Raw genomic sequence first — 16,963 nt, 5'->3', positions numbered from 1 at the left:
CCAGGTTATATATACAGTTTGTTGGGAGCCTGTCAGAATTTTGTCTTCTTTTTTCAAAAGTGTAGGAAGTTTTGCCTTCACAGTGCAAAAACACGATTTTTTTTTCTCCAGAAAGTTTAAGAAAAAACCTGTGGAATTATAATTCTTGAGTTTGGGTGAACTCCTGGAGTTGGTGATGGACAGGGAGGCCTGGCGTGCTGCAATTCATTGGGTCACAAAGAGTCGGACACAACTGAGCAACTGAACTGAACTGAATGAAACTTTAAGATTTTCCCTAAGTCCTGTGAGCTATTTTTTTCTTCTCTTGTGAAATTAAGGAGTTACTCAGAAAAAACACTTTGCAGTTTTTAGCTGAGCTACTCAAAGGCCATTAGTAACTTGTCAAATATATTTTTGCAAGTTGAAGCTATTTACTTTTTCTACCCTTTCATAATTTAAAAATGACAAACTGTTTAAAGGATTTAAACAGTTCTTCAAGCAATTCCAAAAGATTTTCAAGCATTAACACAAGAGATTAGAATAAAAAATACTGTCTGGGCTCATGCAGTAATTATCTCATTGCTATTTAAATAACCCTCTGTTGGCAGCACACTTTTCTTTTGTGAAATGAAATAGAGTTTGCATTAGAAAACTAGTTCTTATGTACAATAATATTTGTAAATATTTTGAAAATCCCTAATAACTAACCCCCAAATAATCATTCTTATGATTTGTTGTCAATAGTACTACATTTTGCCTGTCTTGTCTTTATTGCTTTATGAACCTCTTTTTGAGCATTTAAGAAATAAATTTTTCCTTTATTTTTTATTTATAGTTTTGTACATCTCTAATAAAACATAGGGCCTATATTGTTTCCCTTCCTTTTGTTGTTTTGCTTAAATAACTAAAATGTAAATGAAAAGGAATTAAATGTTTCATGACCAAGCTGAAGGAAGAAATTTAAAAATTGTTGAACATAATGTGCTTGACACCTCATAGAAATGATGCTATTTTATGTATGCATTTCAGAAAGCCTATGAGGAAAGATTTCATAGGTCAGAGAAACCCAAGATTCAAGGGAATTAAGAATCTTTCACCTGAAGTTAACTATCTTACATGGACATGTGGGTACAGATTTGACAAACAGTACCCATTCTTTTCTGCTCTTTCACTGCTGAAGAGTACTTTAAACAAGATAGTTCTGTATCTGAGTTATACCTTCACTTACAAAACATTGAAGTACAGACAAAGCTATGAGTCAGCAATCTAATAGCATAGGCTTAAGTGTTTCTTAGTAAATTAGGAGAAAAGAGGCATCTGATTTTTTCCCCCAAACTGAGATTATCTGAGTAATCAAGAAATACCAGTAAATCCCTTTAGCTGCCTGACTCTGACAGAGAGTAAATCACAGTGGTACAATAGCTTGATTACATCTAGCTAGTTTCTGTCTTTGTGTGATTATTTGTCTGTTTAGGGATATTTGATTAATGTATCTTCAGAAAAGTCAAAAAGATTTCTTTTACATCCTAATTGCCTCTTGATGCAAAATAAATATTCTAGAGTCAGAGTTGCCAAAATTCTGTAATTTAAAATAGGCACATGAATACCAGTAAGCAGAAAGGGCTGGACCAGGAGGTCAGAGTCCTAGGTTCTCACTCAGTTCTTTTTCATTGTGCATTTTGAGCAAGTTGGTCTTGTCTTGGGGGGTCTCACAAGCAGAATTAATCCCCTCCTTGGTTCACTTGCTTAAATTGGAATGACGACCAAAGGAAATGGTCAGAAAGTGCTTTAATGCTCTATAAATAAGGAATGATGCTTGACTTTTTAATGACATAGATGCCTTTGAAAGCTGGAGACTCTTAAAAATGTTTTTTGAAGTGTTAAAGGATCATGAATCCCCTGAATCCTATCCACACACTTTAGATTATAAACTGCAGCTACAGGTTAAGGAAACAGAACAGATCTAACTTACACAAGATTTATAATTCACTTCAGATTTTATTTTTGTTCTGGGGTTCTCCAGGACTAGAAATAGCAGCACATAGTGGGCTATTGGAATGTATTTGTTGAAATATAATTTACATTTGGAGAACTTAACACGTTTTTCATTCTAGAATGAAATATGTCGAGCAAGTTTGAACCAGACTGACTTTGACTTGTCATTTTGTAGTTCAGAGGGCCTCCTCGGCCCTGTGCCAATGGTCTGAGGAAAAAAAAAGTGGACTTTCCCCATGACTGGACAGCTTAGTGGTGTCTTGGCACAGACCAGCCTTGAGTAGAGTGTCTTCCTGCTCCTTACCTGTGATGAGTCAGTCACAGGTGACCTCCTGGTGTAGTGCAGCTAGGCTGCATAAACATTTGCCCACAGCCAAATGTGGAATTGCACTCAAAATTCTCAAGGACAAGCGTGTTTAAGATACTAGTTCTTCTTATGGCTTTAAAAAAATCAATAGATGTTTAGTAAATAAAGCAGTGATTTCACCTTTCTTAAGAAATGCCATACTGGCTTATATGGCAAAATTGCAAATTTTCAAGTTATTCCTGCTTTTCTACAAATTAAAAAGCAAATTGCCTTTTACCCAAGTTTGGCATATCCATAATGTCCTCCCAGCCCTCCTGGTTCCTTTTGTAAGATAATCCTGTTTTTTGTGTCTGAGGTTAGCTGATAGCTGGCACAGTTCATGGTGGTTGAAAAGGGCTGATGGTGCTTTCTGAAAGCTTAGTGTTATTGATTTTGGTGTGTGTTCTAACCCAGTGGTTGGTTTATTTATTTCTTAACTGCAGCTCTAGCCAGGGATACATTTTATATTGTGATTCAATACACATGAATGCACCCTTACCTAAAATAAATTTTATGAAATAATGATTGCTCTTTTACATGTATTCCAGTATATTCTATTTCATTAAAAATATTTTTATTGAAGTATAATCAATTTGCAATATTACATTCTATTTCTTTTTTTAATTGATTGTCATAATCTGTTAAAGGAATTAACCTGACCTGGCAAAGGGTTTCAAGGTATAGTCTAAAGAAATAGTTTAAAGTTACATCTCCGTTTTCACTTATGATTTATAATATATTTAGAGGTATCATTGCATTTAATTTGCATGTTTCAAACTACCATGTAAACTCTTCAGTGAGTATCCCAAGTGTAATCCTTGATTTACAAAAATGTTAAATGATTAAAAATAGAAAGCTTTGTGGATTTGTTTGTTCGTTTCAGTTAATTTGAAGAGTGTGGATGAATTTTAAGTTCTTTTCATCTTTTTCCATATACTCAACTATTAGGCCATATATTAATTATAAAATTTATGATCCCTTTATTTGTTGAACTTAATATGGCTGCCTTAATTGGAAATGTTTATTGCTCATCCAGCAACAATTAATTTTTTACATTTAATGTTTTATAGTTTATCCAAACTGGGGCCAAGTTCATAAAGAACATTTGAGTGACACAATTTGTAATTTGTCATTTAGAGAAATTTATCAAAATTAGCTCTGCCTCTATTTTTTCTGTTTAAAAAGTAGAAAAATATTTTAGACAGAATTTTTTTGTTTTCCTGACTTTTTAAGAAGCTCTGCCATGCATGCTGGACTTGGTCAAGATGATGATATTTTGACGGTTTGTGTATGAACATCTCCCTGCAGAATTAGAAGAGTTTATCACCACCCAGCCAAGATGAACATGGTGAAGCGGATCATGGGGCGGCCGAGGCAGGAGGAATGCAGCCCGCAAGATAACGCCCTAGGATTGATGCACCTCCGCAGGCTCTTCACAGAGCTGTGCCACCCTCCTCGGCACATGACCCAGAAGGAACAAGAAGAGAAGCTGTACATGATGCTGCCAGTGTTTAACAGGGTGAGTCCAGGCTGCCAAGCACCTGGCTTTAGGATGGGGTGGTACTGCAGGAATCTTGAGATTCCAATAAGTCATGTTGTTGTTGAGTTGCTAAGTCGTGTCCACCTCTTTGCAACCCCATGGACTGTAGCATGCCATGGACTGTAGCTCCCCTGTCCCCCACTATCTCTCGAGGTTGCTCAAACTCATGTCTGTTGAGTCAGTGATGCTATCTAACCATCTCATCCTCTGCTTCCCTCTCCTCTTCTTGCCTTCAATCTTTCCCAGCATCAAGGTCTTTTCCAATGAGTTGGCTCTTTTCATCAGGTGGCCAAAATATTGGAACTTCAGATTCAGCACCAGCCCTTCCAGTGAATGTTCAGGGTTGATTTCCTTTAGGATTGACAGGTTTGATCTCCTTGCAGCCCAAGGGACTCTCAAGAGTCTCCTCCAGCACCACAATTTGAAAGCATCAATTCTTTGAATTGACAATAAGTCATAGGTAGGGAAATAAATAATAGAATGAGTTCATTTTTGAGAAGCTTGATGTTGTCATTCCTTCCTTTCAGTTTGCTATAAGGTGATTTGATGTGAGATCTGGTCAGAATGAAGTCCTTTTATTTCTAATAGATCAAAGGAAGATTGTGAACATTTTCTAAAATGTTCCTCTAATGGTTGGTCCTTGGAAGAGAGATAGGTTGTAAATGACCACTTATGTTATTTCTGTTATCTTTGGAAGTGATGCTTTATGGCATCAAATGGTGCAGTTGCCACAGTGCTTTGTATACTTTGAAGAGTCATCACAGTTTACTTTGTTGTTTGGATTTTCTAGACGAGATCTTGTGATAGGATAGTTAGTCAAAATAGAACTAATGTTTTAATGTATTTTGTCTAGTTGATCACATGTAGCAGTCTTAGTGGGGATTTTTAGAATAATTTAAAAGTTTTTATCAAAAATATATATGAACATAGTTTAAAAAGTCAAGTACTTCCACAGGCTTATAGGGTCCTCTCCACTGCTAGCTGTTGCTGCTGCCTTTAGCTCTTTCAGCTTTTGCATAGCATACTGTTAAAGCTATTTCTTGATTATTCAGTTTTAATTGACTTCTTGTTGAGAAATAGAATAATTAGCTTTTTTTACCTCTGATCCCTCCAAACCATGCACACTTGCTTTCACTCACCCATGCTACCTGCTCCTTTTCCTTCCCATACGCGTATACCATTCATTTAAGGAGGATTCAGTGTTTATCCTCTGTTGGCCCTGGTGTAAATATTATTCATAGATGAACCTTATAACAAACCACCACTATTTTCCATTCTTGTTTCCCTCAGACTTTGTAAACTAACTGTCTCAATTTCTGCCTTTCTTCGTGTCTCTTTTTCTTCCCCATCTCTCTTTTACTCTCCTTTGATCTGTCTTTGTCCTCCTCATGTCTTTCTGTACTTCCCTCTCTGTCTCTTTCTCCCCATCTCTGCCTGTCTCTCCCTGTCTCTCTATCTCTCTCCCCACCTCTCTCTCCTGTTCCTCCTTGGCCTCCCCTGCCCCGCTTTTCTCGCCTCCCTTGTCTTTCTCTTTTCCTGTGTCCATGACTCACTGTCTCTCCTCACAGTCTCACTGATCTCTTTATGGTTTGTTCTCTGTGTCTGTTAGTCTTTCTGTGTGAAATTTTCTAGATTATTTTTCTCATTATTTTGAAATTTTATGGAGGCTTCACGTGAATTTGCAAGCTTGTACTTTTTATTTCTGGGAAAATATTTTGAAATATTTCTTTGTTAATATTCTTCCCTTTGTTTTATATGTTCCCCTTTTCTGCAACTCCATCAATCAAGTATTAACTTTTCGGGATTAACCTTGTGCTATCATATTTTAATTTCCTTGAACTCTTATTTTTTTTTTTAATTGTGCAATATCTCCTTATCCCTTGGAAAATATTAAAGCTTTTTCAAATTTTCTCATGCGTCTTTCATTGTTATTTGCTCCAAATTACTGTTTTTCTGTGTTTATATTACTTTCTTTCATATTGGAGTAATCTTCAGATGTCTGATGATAATTGTCTATACATTGATATTTAAGAATGAGGTATTCAAACACTGATTGAAAAGTATATGTGCAATGGTGAGACTTTTCCAGTGGTAAGATGATCTGGCTGGATAAAATGTGGAGACCCTTTAGCCTAGGATATGTTGATATTCCAGGAAAGCGTATTTTTCAGTCTCCTGGCTGAAGCATGTATTTGCTGTTATTCAGTCGCTAAGTTATGTGTGACTCTTTTGTGACTTCATGGACTGCAGCACTTTAGTTTCCTCCGTCCTCTACTCTCTCCTGGAGTTTGCTCAAATTCATGTGCATTGAGTCAGTGGTGCTATCTAACTATCTCATCCTTTGCCACCCACTTCTCCTTTTGCCTTCACTATTTCCCAGCATCAGCGTCTTTTCCAAAGGATGGGCTCTTCTCATCAAGTGGCCGAAGTATTGTAGCTTCAGCTTTAGCATCAGTCCTTCCCATGAATATTTAAGGTTGATTTCTTTTAGGTTTGACTGATGTGATTTCTTTCCAGTGTATATACCTGCTGGTGTTTCTTTAAAGCCAAATTGAAGAACAAGACTGATGTTTCAAGTTCCTTAGATGGACTTTCACTTAGTCTCCAGTTTGTAGCCGTCAGTGTTCTTGGTTGTTCCTCTCTGGGGTTTAGACTTGCGGGTGTCTCCCGGACTTGGGAGGGGCTGTCACCTTCAGTTTCTCGGCTGTAAATAAGAATATCTACCTTGTGGAGTTGGTGTGAGGATTAACGAAGAGAAGATACTTAACACACTTAACAAATGTTTGTCCTAGGGAACTCTTGTGTCTGTTATTGTTGTTATGGCATTAAAAATAAAGACATTACAAGATGAAGGAAAGATTATAAACTATTTATGCTGAAATGATTTCATATTGAATATATGCTGAAATACATTCAGTTTATGTGTTATTCATACCAAACTAAAGGCTAATTTGACAGCAGAGAAGAGGGACAGACTCTGCATATTCTGTGTTTATTTGTTTGCTTGTCTCTTCGTGTATTTTGTTACTGTGCATTATTGCATCATTCCGTGAATATGTGTCAAACAAATAGAAGTTGTGGTATATACTGCACTCTGCATTGGAGTTCTGAGATAAAGTAAAGTCCAGCTTTGTGAATCAGAATTATCATGAGGAAGATAAACATGACATGCAATTCTGTTGGAGAAGAGAGAAACACATAAACAGATAATGGAATAACAAAGAAATATAGTATTAGAGACACAGGAATGTCTTATGGCTCCCCTGAAAGGAGAGTTACCTGAAAGTCTATGGGGGAGTCAGGGCAGGGAAATGTCTTTTGAGAATGTGATGTGATTCTTGAATCCTTATAAGGTAAGCATTAGCCAGATTGGAACTAACTGGGCTAAATTAACCAAGAAGGTAGTTAGAGTAAGAAATTCAAGCTTGAATCAAAGTAAATTCCACAAACATGCTGATGTGTACGAGCATCTGTAAGTGGTCTAAGAAGTTGATTTTATGTCAAGGAGGAGGGGTGAAAAATGACTATTAAGATTGATAGGAGCTACATCATGACAGGTTTTATGCCATATGAAAAGCTACCTCATGCGAAGAGTTGACTCATTGGAAAAGACCCTGATGTTGGGAGGGATTGGGGGCAGGAGGAGAAGGGGACGACAGAGGCTGAGATGGCTGGATGGCATCACTGACTCAATGGACGTGAGTTTGAGTGAACTCTGGGAGTTGGTGATGGACAGGGAGGCCTGGCGTGCTGCAATTCATGGGGTCGCAAAGAGTCGGACATGACTGAGCAACTGAACTGAACTGAAAGAGCTAATACTTTTTCTTGGAGGTGTGCAGAGCCAATGAGGTATTCTCAGCAATAGAATAAGGAAGAAGAAAGGGCCAAAGTGAGGCTATCTCTTACGTTTCTAATTTGAGAAACTGGGTGGATGTTTTTCCTAGTAGCTGAGAAACAAAGGTGTAAGTGATAGACTCAGTTTGGGGCATTGAGTCCACAGTCTGTGAGCTTCCCAGGTGGAGGTATTCAGTAGGCAGTTAGAAGCTCAGGTGAGGGGATGTGGCTAGATACTTACTTTGGGGACCACTTCAGAGATGTGGTTGTTGGAACCCTAGAAGGGGACTAAACACTATGCATGCCTCCCCCTATGCCAGGAGCAATAGGCTGAGGATGAACCATGGAGAATATGATTGTTTAATGAAAGAAGGGGAACCCATAAAGGTTACAGCACAGGAACTGGTCAGTAGCAGTACAAACAGAATCAAGAGAGGGTGATTATGGAACTAAAGAGGTAATAGTTGCAAGAAAAAGCATTCATCTCTGTGCAATAGAGAGACCAGCAAGATGGAGACCTAAACATGTCCTTGAGGTTTGCCAGTTGGAAAGTTACTAGAAGGACAGCATCAGAAAGCAGTATGTTGAGCAGTGAATGGGAGATGAGAAGAGACAATATGGATTCAACTTGTGGAAATGTGAAAGAAAAGAGGATGGAAGAAATCGATGGAGGTGACTCTGGCAATAGGGAGTTTGTGTTTGTATATTTCTAGTGTTTTGCTATGTTGTTAAAAGGAGAGAGATCCAGGCATGATCATAAAGAGAAGGGAAGAAACAAGCATAGGGGGAAATCAACTTTTTTAAGAGTGAAGTTTAGTGAAGAGTCAAATTACAGGTGGGTGAGTGAGCCTTGACAGTGATAAAGAATCCTCCTGCAATGCAGGAGATGCGGATTTGATCCCTGGGTTGGGAAGATCCCTTGGAGGAGGAAATGACAACCCATTCCAGTATTCTTCCCTGGGAAATCCCATGGACAGAGGAGCCTGGTGGGCTGCAGGCTACAAAGAGTCAGACATGACTTAGCGACTGAGCACGTACAAGTGAGCTTTGAACAAAAGAGACACCATGTGCTGTAGGAAAGCCTGTAGTTTTGTTGGGTGTGAACACAGATTTGTAGTGAAGGTGGTGGAAAGTTGAATAAGATTTTGTGCGATGACCTCTGTTTCCTATAGTTTTCAATAGAAGATGTCTGTGAAAACTCTGGAGTCAGTAGGTCAAACAGGGAACTTTAGAAAATTGTGATAGTTTGGAATATTAATGAAGAGGAATTGAGAAAGATAGTTGAAAAGGGACAACAGAAGACAGAGTATTTAGGGCCCAGTGCAGGTTGGAGATAGTACGTTTGCACTGGATCTTACCCATGCAGGCGTGTGATTTTTCTCGTTCACTTACAAAGCGGCATGTGTGTGGAAGTACAGAAGACAGATAGCTGTGTTTGCTCTGTTGGGGCTGAGCTTTTGCTGGGTTGATAAAACAGAGGGGCAGGAGTAGAGAGAGCATAGTAAGAGATCTAACTCACATGTCACCCTTGAAATTGATGGGATGAAACAGGAACAGAGCGTGATCATTTTTTTGCTCTCCAAGATAAAAGGCTGAGTGATGGAAAGAGATGATGATGATAGGCAGGAACACAAGGAGAGGTGGGGAAAGGTTTAAATTTAAGTAGCCATTTTGAAAATGAGAGAACTGATTACAGAAAAACTATTGTTTTAAACCCTGTTGAGGTAGCAGTCATTAATTTTTATTACAGCCAGTTCTGGGAAGTTGGCTTTATTTTGATTGCTTTTGTTTTTGTTTTGTATCAGTGTCACAATGTACCTACTATTGGCTACCAAGGAGTCTGAGGTCATTTCCTTCTCTCAGACTTAAGAACATTGACAAGGTGATGATAATGTTATGAGTAGTTAGCACAATTGTTATTCTCAGCTGTTAACATAAATTTGTAAGTCATATCCTGGATGTGTGTCCCATGTATTTCATCAGTTAAGCTTCCACAGTCAATTAAATGAGTCTTAGACTAGAATAATCTAAATAACTTGACTTTTTAAAGAAAATTGAGATTCTTTAGTGGTTGTTCTTTTTTGCTTAGACTGTTCGTCTTAGTTCTCTTGGTTCTGTGCTGCCACAAGTCTCTATTCTTTCAAGCCAGAAGCTTTTAGTTGGTTAATTCAAAGCAGATATATATGTATGGGATTTCCCTGGTGGTCCAATGGCTAAGACTCTGAACTCCCAATGTAGGGCACCCAGGTTCGGTTTCTGGTCAAGGAACTGGATCTCACGTGCCACAACTAAGACCTGGTGTGGTCAAATAAATTAAAAATAAATATTAAAAAAATTTAGGTCAAAAGCATATGTATATGCACTGCCTTAAAGCTCTAATACAGCGAGTGATTTAAATATCATAAAGGTTCAGTCAGCTCTTTTTTTCTTCTTCTTTTCATGGTAACCCTCCATTGCCAGATGCCGCTTAGCATTTTTATAAATTATTTTTTTATTGAAGTATAGATGATTTTCAGTGCTGTTAATTTCAGGTGTATAGCAAGTTCAGGTATATGTTTGTGTATGTGCATAGTCTTTTTCAGAGTCTTTTTTTACCAAATATAAATAGATAGAAAGTTATTTTTGTACCATTGTGACCAATTTAAAATATATATATAAGTTGTATTTCTATGTTCTATTGAGTTCATAGCTTGTCATTTACAAACTAAAATTGTCCTTAGATATTATATCCATTAAATTTGGAAAGTGATAACCATATTTATTAAATGCTTGGCCATTTGTACATGAACACTCTCCACTAGTAAGAAACAGCTTGGATGAATGAATAGCTCAGTAAGGCTCCAGACTTCCTGCCATGATGGCCAGAAATGAACTGTGTTGTTGATTTTTGAGACTTTGCTGGATTCATGCTAAATGGCAAATAAACCATATTATAGTTAGGCATGGACATTTATCTGTAGAATCGTTTCCAGAGTGTGTTCCCTAGTGTTATTTCAGTGTGTGATTTTGGCCTTTAAGAGATACACAGTTGAGAAGTGGCATGTGTTGAGTCCTTTTCCTGGGCCAGACTCATGCTGGGTTCTTCAGCTGCCTCCTATAGTCATCATCACAGTCCCGCAAAGACACTGCTGGCCTCCTCCCTCTCACAGATTCTCTCAAACTGAAGGATTATGGTGAAGCCTGAGAATAGCTGGGTAATATTTAATCAGCATTCTCAAAGATAATTAACCTTTAGTCCCAAGAACAAAACTTACAGAGAAAATATTTCGTTTAAACTTATTAAAAAATGAATAGCCTTTTAGTCATCTAAAAATGAACTACCATTGTTAATTACTTTGGTATATGTTATCAGACTTCATTGTGTATATTATAATCTTTCCCCTGGATCTTCTTTTAGAAACTCCCCTTGCTTTTGAATTTGCTTCTGAATTACATTCAAGAAACATCTAAGTTGAATCCAGTGTCTGTTTCTTATCCCTCACAACTAACCTTTTCTGCCTGCATTGCTGGAGACCCAGGTTCTATTTCTGGGTGATCTCCTGGAGAAGGGAATTGGCTGCCCACTCCTGTATTCTTGCCTGGAGAATTCCATGAACAGAGGAGCCTGATGGGCTATTCATGAGGTCCTGAAGGGATGAAAACGACTAGGCACCCCCATGCACAATAAAACTTTATTGAATAGCTTCATTCAGTAACAAATACATGCTGAGCCTCTGCTTTCTGCATTGCATTAGAAAACACTATTCATTTGTTCTCCCCAAGTATACCAAAAATATTTAGTTGAGAAGCAGCTAGGAAATTTTCTGAAGTTTATTTAGACGGATGTAAAAAATGACCCTTCTAAAAACAAGTCAAACCATGGTAATTCCCTCTTAAGATGAACACTGTGCAAAGTTGTAGTGCTAGGATTCCTGTGAAGTTAAATTAAGGCAGCACAGTTCTGAGTGACTAAGAGCCCAGCTTGGAATCAGACAGATCTGGTTTTGAATTCTCTTGTTACCACCTCCTGATGTCTGCCGTCTCTAACCCTTCATTTCCTTACCTGTAAAAGGGGAATAATGTGCAGGATTTAATGAGATTTGAATGACATTATCTGTCAAGTATTTGAATAGTGGTATGCACACTGTAAAGGCTCGTTTTATGATAATTGTTATTTTTATTAAATTTGCCAGAAGTTTTGTTCCTCAGTACTGTTGTTTTCATCTGGGTATGAACGTCTGTTCTATGGGACCGTCCCTCTGAGGTGGATGCACTGCCGACCAGTTCTCTCTCTCAGCTCTCTGCTTTGATAGATGAGGGAACTAAGATCAGGAAAATTTTGACCAGAGACCTCGAGGGCATAAAGAGAATTCCAGCTGGGAGCTTCCCTGTCTGTGGTACATAGGTGCATGATTGAAGCATTGTCTGTTTCCCACTATTTGTGGAAGGTGGTGAATATGAACCTAGTATTTTAAGATTTGATTGTTAAAGTCAGTCACCAAAAAAATCTCTTTACTACCTGACACTTTGAGTATTATCAAAAATGGCAGATGTCCCTGAGCTTCTCCGGCCTCCTCTTGCACCATTTCCTCTCCCATTTGAAACACCCCAGGTTCACCCCCTTTTGATCTGTCAGTGCCCATTCTCTTACCCATGCTGAAGTCTCAGCACAGTTCTTCTCACTGCCTGGGACCCTCTTTGCTTGGCTTTTTGAATTATGACCTTTTTTCATTATTCAGTATCATCTTTCCAGGTCAGTGTCATCTTCTCACAGAACTTTCTTTTTTTTTCGGTGGGGGGGTGGGTCCTAGGTTGGTAGCTTTATTATTATTATTTTAATTGGAGTTTAGCTGCTTTACACCATCGTGGTTATTTGGGTCATGAAGATCTCTTTTGTATAGATCTACTGTGTATTCTTGCCACCTCTTCTTAATATCTTCTGCTTCTGTTAGGTCCGTTCCATTTCTGTCCTTTATTGTGCCCATCTTTGCATGAAATGTTCCCTTGGTATCTCTGATTTTCTTCAAGAGATCTCTAGTCTTTCCCATTATATTGTTTTCCTCTATTTCTTTGCATTGATCCCTGAGGAAGGCTTTCTTATCTCTCCTTGATATTCTTTGGAACTCTGCATTCAGTTGGGTATATCTTTCCTTTTCTCCTTTGCCTTTCCCTTTTCTTTTTTCTCACCTATTTGTAAGGCCTTCTCAGACAACCATTTTTGCCTTATGTATTTCTTTTTCTTGAAGATGGTCTTGATCCCTGCCTCCTGTACAATGTCATGAAACTGTATCCATACTTCTTCAGGCATCCTGTCGGATATAATCCCTCGAATCTGTTTGTCACTTCTACTGTATAATCCTAAGGGATTTGATTTTACTTATACCTGAATAGTCTCCTGGTTTTCCCTACTTTCTTCAATTTAAGTCTGAATTTGGCAATAAGGAGTTCATGATCTGAGCCACAGTCAGCTCCTGGTCTTGTTTTTGCTGACTAGAGCTTCTCCATTTTTGGGTGCAAAGAGTGTAATTGTCACACGAGTGTATGTTCCTCGGTTCTTTGTCTCATCACAACAAAGATTTGGAGCAACGGACATTGAAGCCCTCGGTGCGTCACAGCTCTTGGGTCTTGGACAAACCGTGCTACAGCTCTTAGGCAAATCAGTGTTACAGCTCCATTTTATTTAGAAGATAGCAGGAGAGAGAGAGAGTGAGAGAGAGAAAGAAAAGAGTCCATGAGAAAGCGCTTTGGCTCCTCCTTTTATATATTTTTTCCTCCACCTATGGAGGCCTGCCCTATGCAAATTGGGCTTAGCCAGGAGTGCTGTTTGTTCTGCCTGGAGTCTTCACTCTGGTCCTCGGACCTTCCTTTGACCTTCCTTGTCTTTTAGCCACCGCCATTTTGGAGTCCTTTTCCCTATTCTACCTACCTAACATAATCAGTCTGATTTCAGTGTTGACCATCCGGTGATGTCCATGTGTAGAGTCTTCTCTTGTGTTGTTGGAAGAGGGTGTTTGCTATTACCAGTGCGTTCTCTTGGCAAAACTCTCTTAGCCTTTCCCTGCTTCACTCTGTACTCCAAGGCCAAATTTGCCTGTTACTTCAGGTATCTCTTGACTTCCTACTTTTGCACTCCAGTCCCCTGTAATGCAAAGGACATCTTTTTTGGGTCTTAGTTCTAGGTCTTCATAGAACCATTCAACCTCAGCTTCTTTAGCATTTTTGGTTGGGGCATAGACTTGGATCACTGTGACATTGGTTTGCCTCAGAAATGAACAGAGATCATTCTGTTGTTTTTGAGATTGCATCCAAGTACTGCATTTCGGACTCTTTTGTTGACTATGATGGCTACTCCATTTCTTCTAAGGGATTCTTGCCCACAGTAGTAGATATAATGGTCATCTGAGTTAAATTCACCCATTCCAGTCCATTTTAGTTTACTGATTCCTAAAATATTGATGTTCACTCTTGCCATCTCCTGTTTGACCCCTTCCAATTTACCTTGATTCATGGGCCTACCATTCCAGGTTCCTGTACACAATTGCTCCTTACAGCATTGGACCTTGCTTCTGTCACCAGTCACATCCACAACTGGGTGTTGTTTTCGCTTTGCTCTGTCTCTTCATTCTTTCTGGAGTTATTTCTCCACTGATCTCTAGTAGCATATTGGGTACCTACTGACCTGGGGAGTTCATCTTTCAGTGTCCTATCTTTTTGCCTGATTTTCATACTGTTCATGTAGTTCCCAAGGCAAGAATACTGAAGTGGTTTGCCTTACCCTTCTCCAGTGGACCACGTTTTGTCAGAACTCTCCAGCACGACCCGTCTGACTTGGGTGGCTCTACATGGCATGGCTCATAGTTTCATTTAGACAAGGCTCTCATCCATGTGATTGGTTCCATTAGTTTTCTGTGATTGTGGTTTTCATTCTGTCTGCCCTCTGAGGAATAAGGATAAGAGGCTTATGGAAGCTTCCTAATGGGAGAGACTGAGAAAGACTGACTGTGGGGGAAACTGGGTCCTCTTCTGATAGGTGGGGCCATGCTCAATAAATCTTTAATCCAATTTTCTGTTGGTGGGCGGGGCTGTGTTCCCTCCCTTTTGTTTGACCTGAGGCCAAACTATGGTGGAGGTAATAAAGATAATGGTGACCTCCTTCAAAAGGTCCCATCCCAACCCTGCAGTAGGCCACCACTGACCCACACCTCAGCTGGAGAATTCTGGACATTCATGGGCAAGTCTGGGTCAGTCTTTTGTGGGGTCACTGCTCCTTTCTCCTGGGTCCTGGTGTACCCAAGGTTTTGTTTGTGCCCTTCAAGAGTCTGTTTCCCCAGTCCTGTGTAAGTGCTGGCAGCTCTATGGTGGGGTTAATGGCGACCTCCTCCAAGAGGGCTTATGCTATACCCTGGTCTGCTGCACCCAGAGCCCCTCAGAGCCCCTGCAGCAGGCCACTGACCCGTATCTCCGCAGGAGAAGTCAAGTGGACCTTTGGAAGTATCACTACAAAGAAAGCTAGTGGAGGTGATGGAATTCCAGTTGAGCTATTTCAAATCCTAAAATACGATGCTGTCACAGTGCTGCACTTAATATGCCAGCAAATTTGGAAAACTCAGCAGTGGCCACAGGACTAGAAAAGGTCAGTTTTCATTCCAATCCCAAAGAAAGGCAATGCCAAAGAATGCTCAAACTACTGCACAGTTGCACTCATCTCACATGTTAGTAAAATAATGCTCAAAATTCTCCAAGCCAGGCTTCAGCAATACATGAACCATGAACTTCCAGATGTTCAAGCTGGATTTAGAAAAGGCAGAGGAACCAGAGATCAAATTGCTAACATCTGCTGAATCATCAAAAAAGCAAGAGAGTTCCAGAAAAACATTTACTTCCGCTTTATTGACTATGCCAAATCTTTGACTGTGTGGATCACAACAAAATATGGAAAGAGATGGGAATACCAGACCACCTGACCTGCCTCCTGAGAAATGTGTGTGTAGGTCACGAAGCAACAGTTAGAACCGGACATGGATCAATAGACTGGTTCCAAAAAGGGAAAGGAGTACATCAAGGCTGTTTATTGTTACCTTGCTTATTTAACTTCTATGCAGAGTACATAATAAGAATCACTGGGCTGGATGAAGCACAAGCTGAAAACAAGATTGCTAGGAGAAATATCAATAACCTCAGATATGCAGATGACCCCACCCTTATGGCAGAAAGTGAAGAAGAACTAAAGAGCTTCTTGATGAAAATGAAAGAGGAGAATGAAAAAGTTGACTTAAAGCTCAACATTCAGAGAACTAAGATCATGGCATCTGGTCCCACCACTTCATGGCAAATAGATGGGGAAACAGTGGAAACAGTGTCAGACTTTATTTTTGGGGGCTCCAAAATCACTGGAGATGGTGATTGCAGCCATGAAATTAAAAGACGCTTCAATGGCACCCCACTCCAGTACTCTTGCCTGGAAAATCCCATGGACAGAGGAGCCTGGTGGGCTGCAGTCCATGGGGTCGCTAAGAGTCGGACACGACTGAGCGACTTTACTTTACTCCTTGGAAGAAAAGCTATGACTCACCTAGACAGCGTATTAAAAAGCAGAGACATAACTTTGCCAACAAAGGTCCATCTAGTCAAAGCTATCGTTTTTCCAGTAGTCATGTATGGATGTGAGAGTGGTCCGTAAAGAAAACTGAGGGCTGAAGAATTGATGCTTTTGAATTGTGGTGTTGGAGAAGACTCTTGACAGTCCCTTGCACAAGAAGAAGATGGATTCAGTCAATCCTAAAGGAAATCAGTCCTGATTATTCATTGGAAGGACTGATGCTGAAGTTCTAATACTTCGGCCACCTGATGCGAAGAACTGACCCATTGGAAATGCCCCTGATGTTGGGAAAGACTGCAGGCTGGAGGAGAAGGGGATGACAGAGGATGAGATGGTTGGATGGCATCAGTGACTCAATGGACTTGAATTTGAGTAAGCTCTAGGAGTTGGTGATGGACAGGAAATCCTGGCATGCTACAGACCATGTAGTCTCAAATAGACACGACTGAGCAACTGAACTCAACTGCTTTACAATGTGCTAGTTCCTGTTGTACAGCAAAGTAAACCAGCCACGTATGTTCATGTAGCCCCTCTTTGTCACCATAGAGCATTGAGTAGTGTTCCCTGTGGTATATACAGTAGATTCTCATTAGTTATCTATTTTATACACAATAGTATATATATACATCAAGGCTGTATATTGTCTCCCTGCTTACTTAACTTACATGCAGAGTACATCATGAGAAACGCT

General features: G+C 39.5%; 1 protein-coding gene across 6 annotated transcripts in view; it reads left to right on the top strand.

The window, feature by feature from the left end:
• Positions 1 to 16,963, top strand: part of WDFY3 (WD repeat and FYVE domain containing 3) — a 283,089-nt gene that overhangs the window by 85,224 nt on the left and 180,902 nt on the right. For all 6 annotated transcript variants that reach the window (XM_070372638.1, XM_070372639.1, XM_070372635.1 and 3 more), the window contains exon 3: positions 3,629 to 3,839. In XM_070372638.1, the coding sequence (XP_070228739.1) occupies positions 3,660 to 3,839 (180 nt within the window). In that variant the 5' untranslated portion in view covers positions 3,629 to 3,659. The remainder of the gene's footprint in view (positions 1 to 3,628; positions 3,840 to 16,963) is intronic.

This window comes from Bos mutus, chromosome 6, assembly GCF_027580195.1.
Source record: "Bos mutus isolate GX-2022 chromosome 6, NWIPB_WYAK_1.1, whole genome shotgun sequence".
In the NCBI taxonomy this organism is placed as follows: Eukaryota; Metazoa; Chordata; class Mammalia; order Artiodactyla; family Bovidae; genus Bos; species Bos mutus.
Note: the sequence above shows the minus strand (reverse complement) of the source record. Positions and strands in the feature narration are given on the sequence as shown.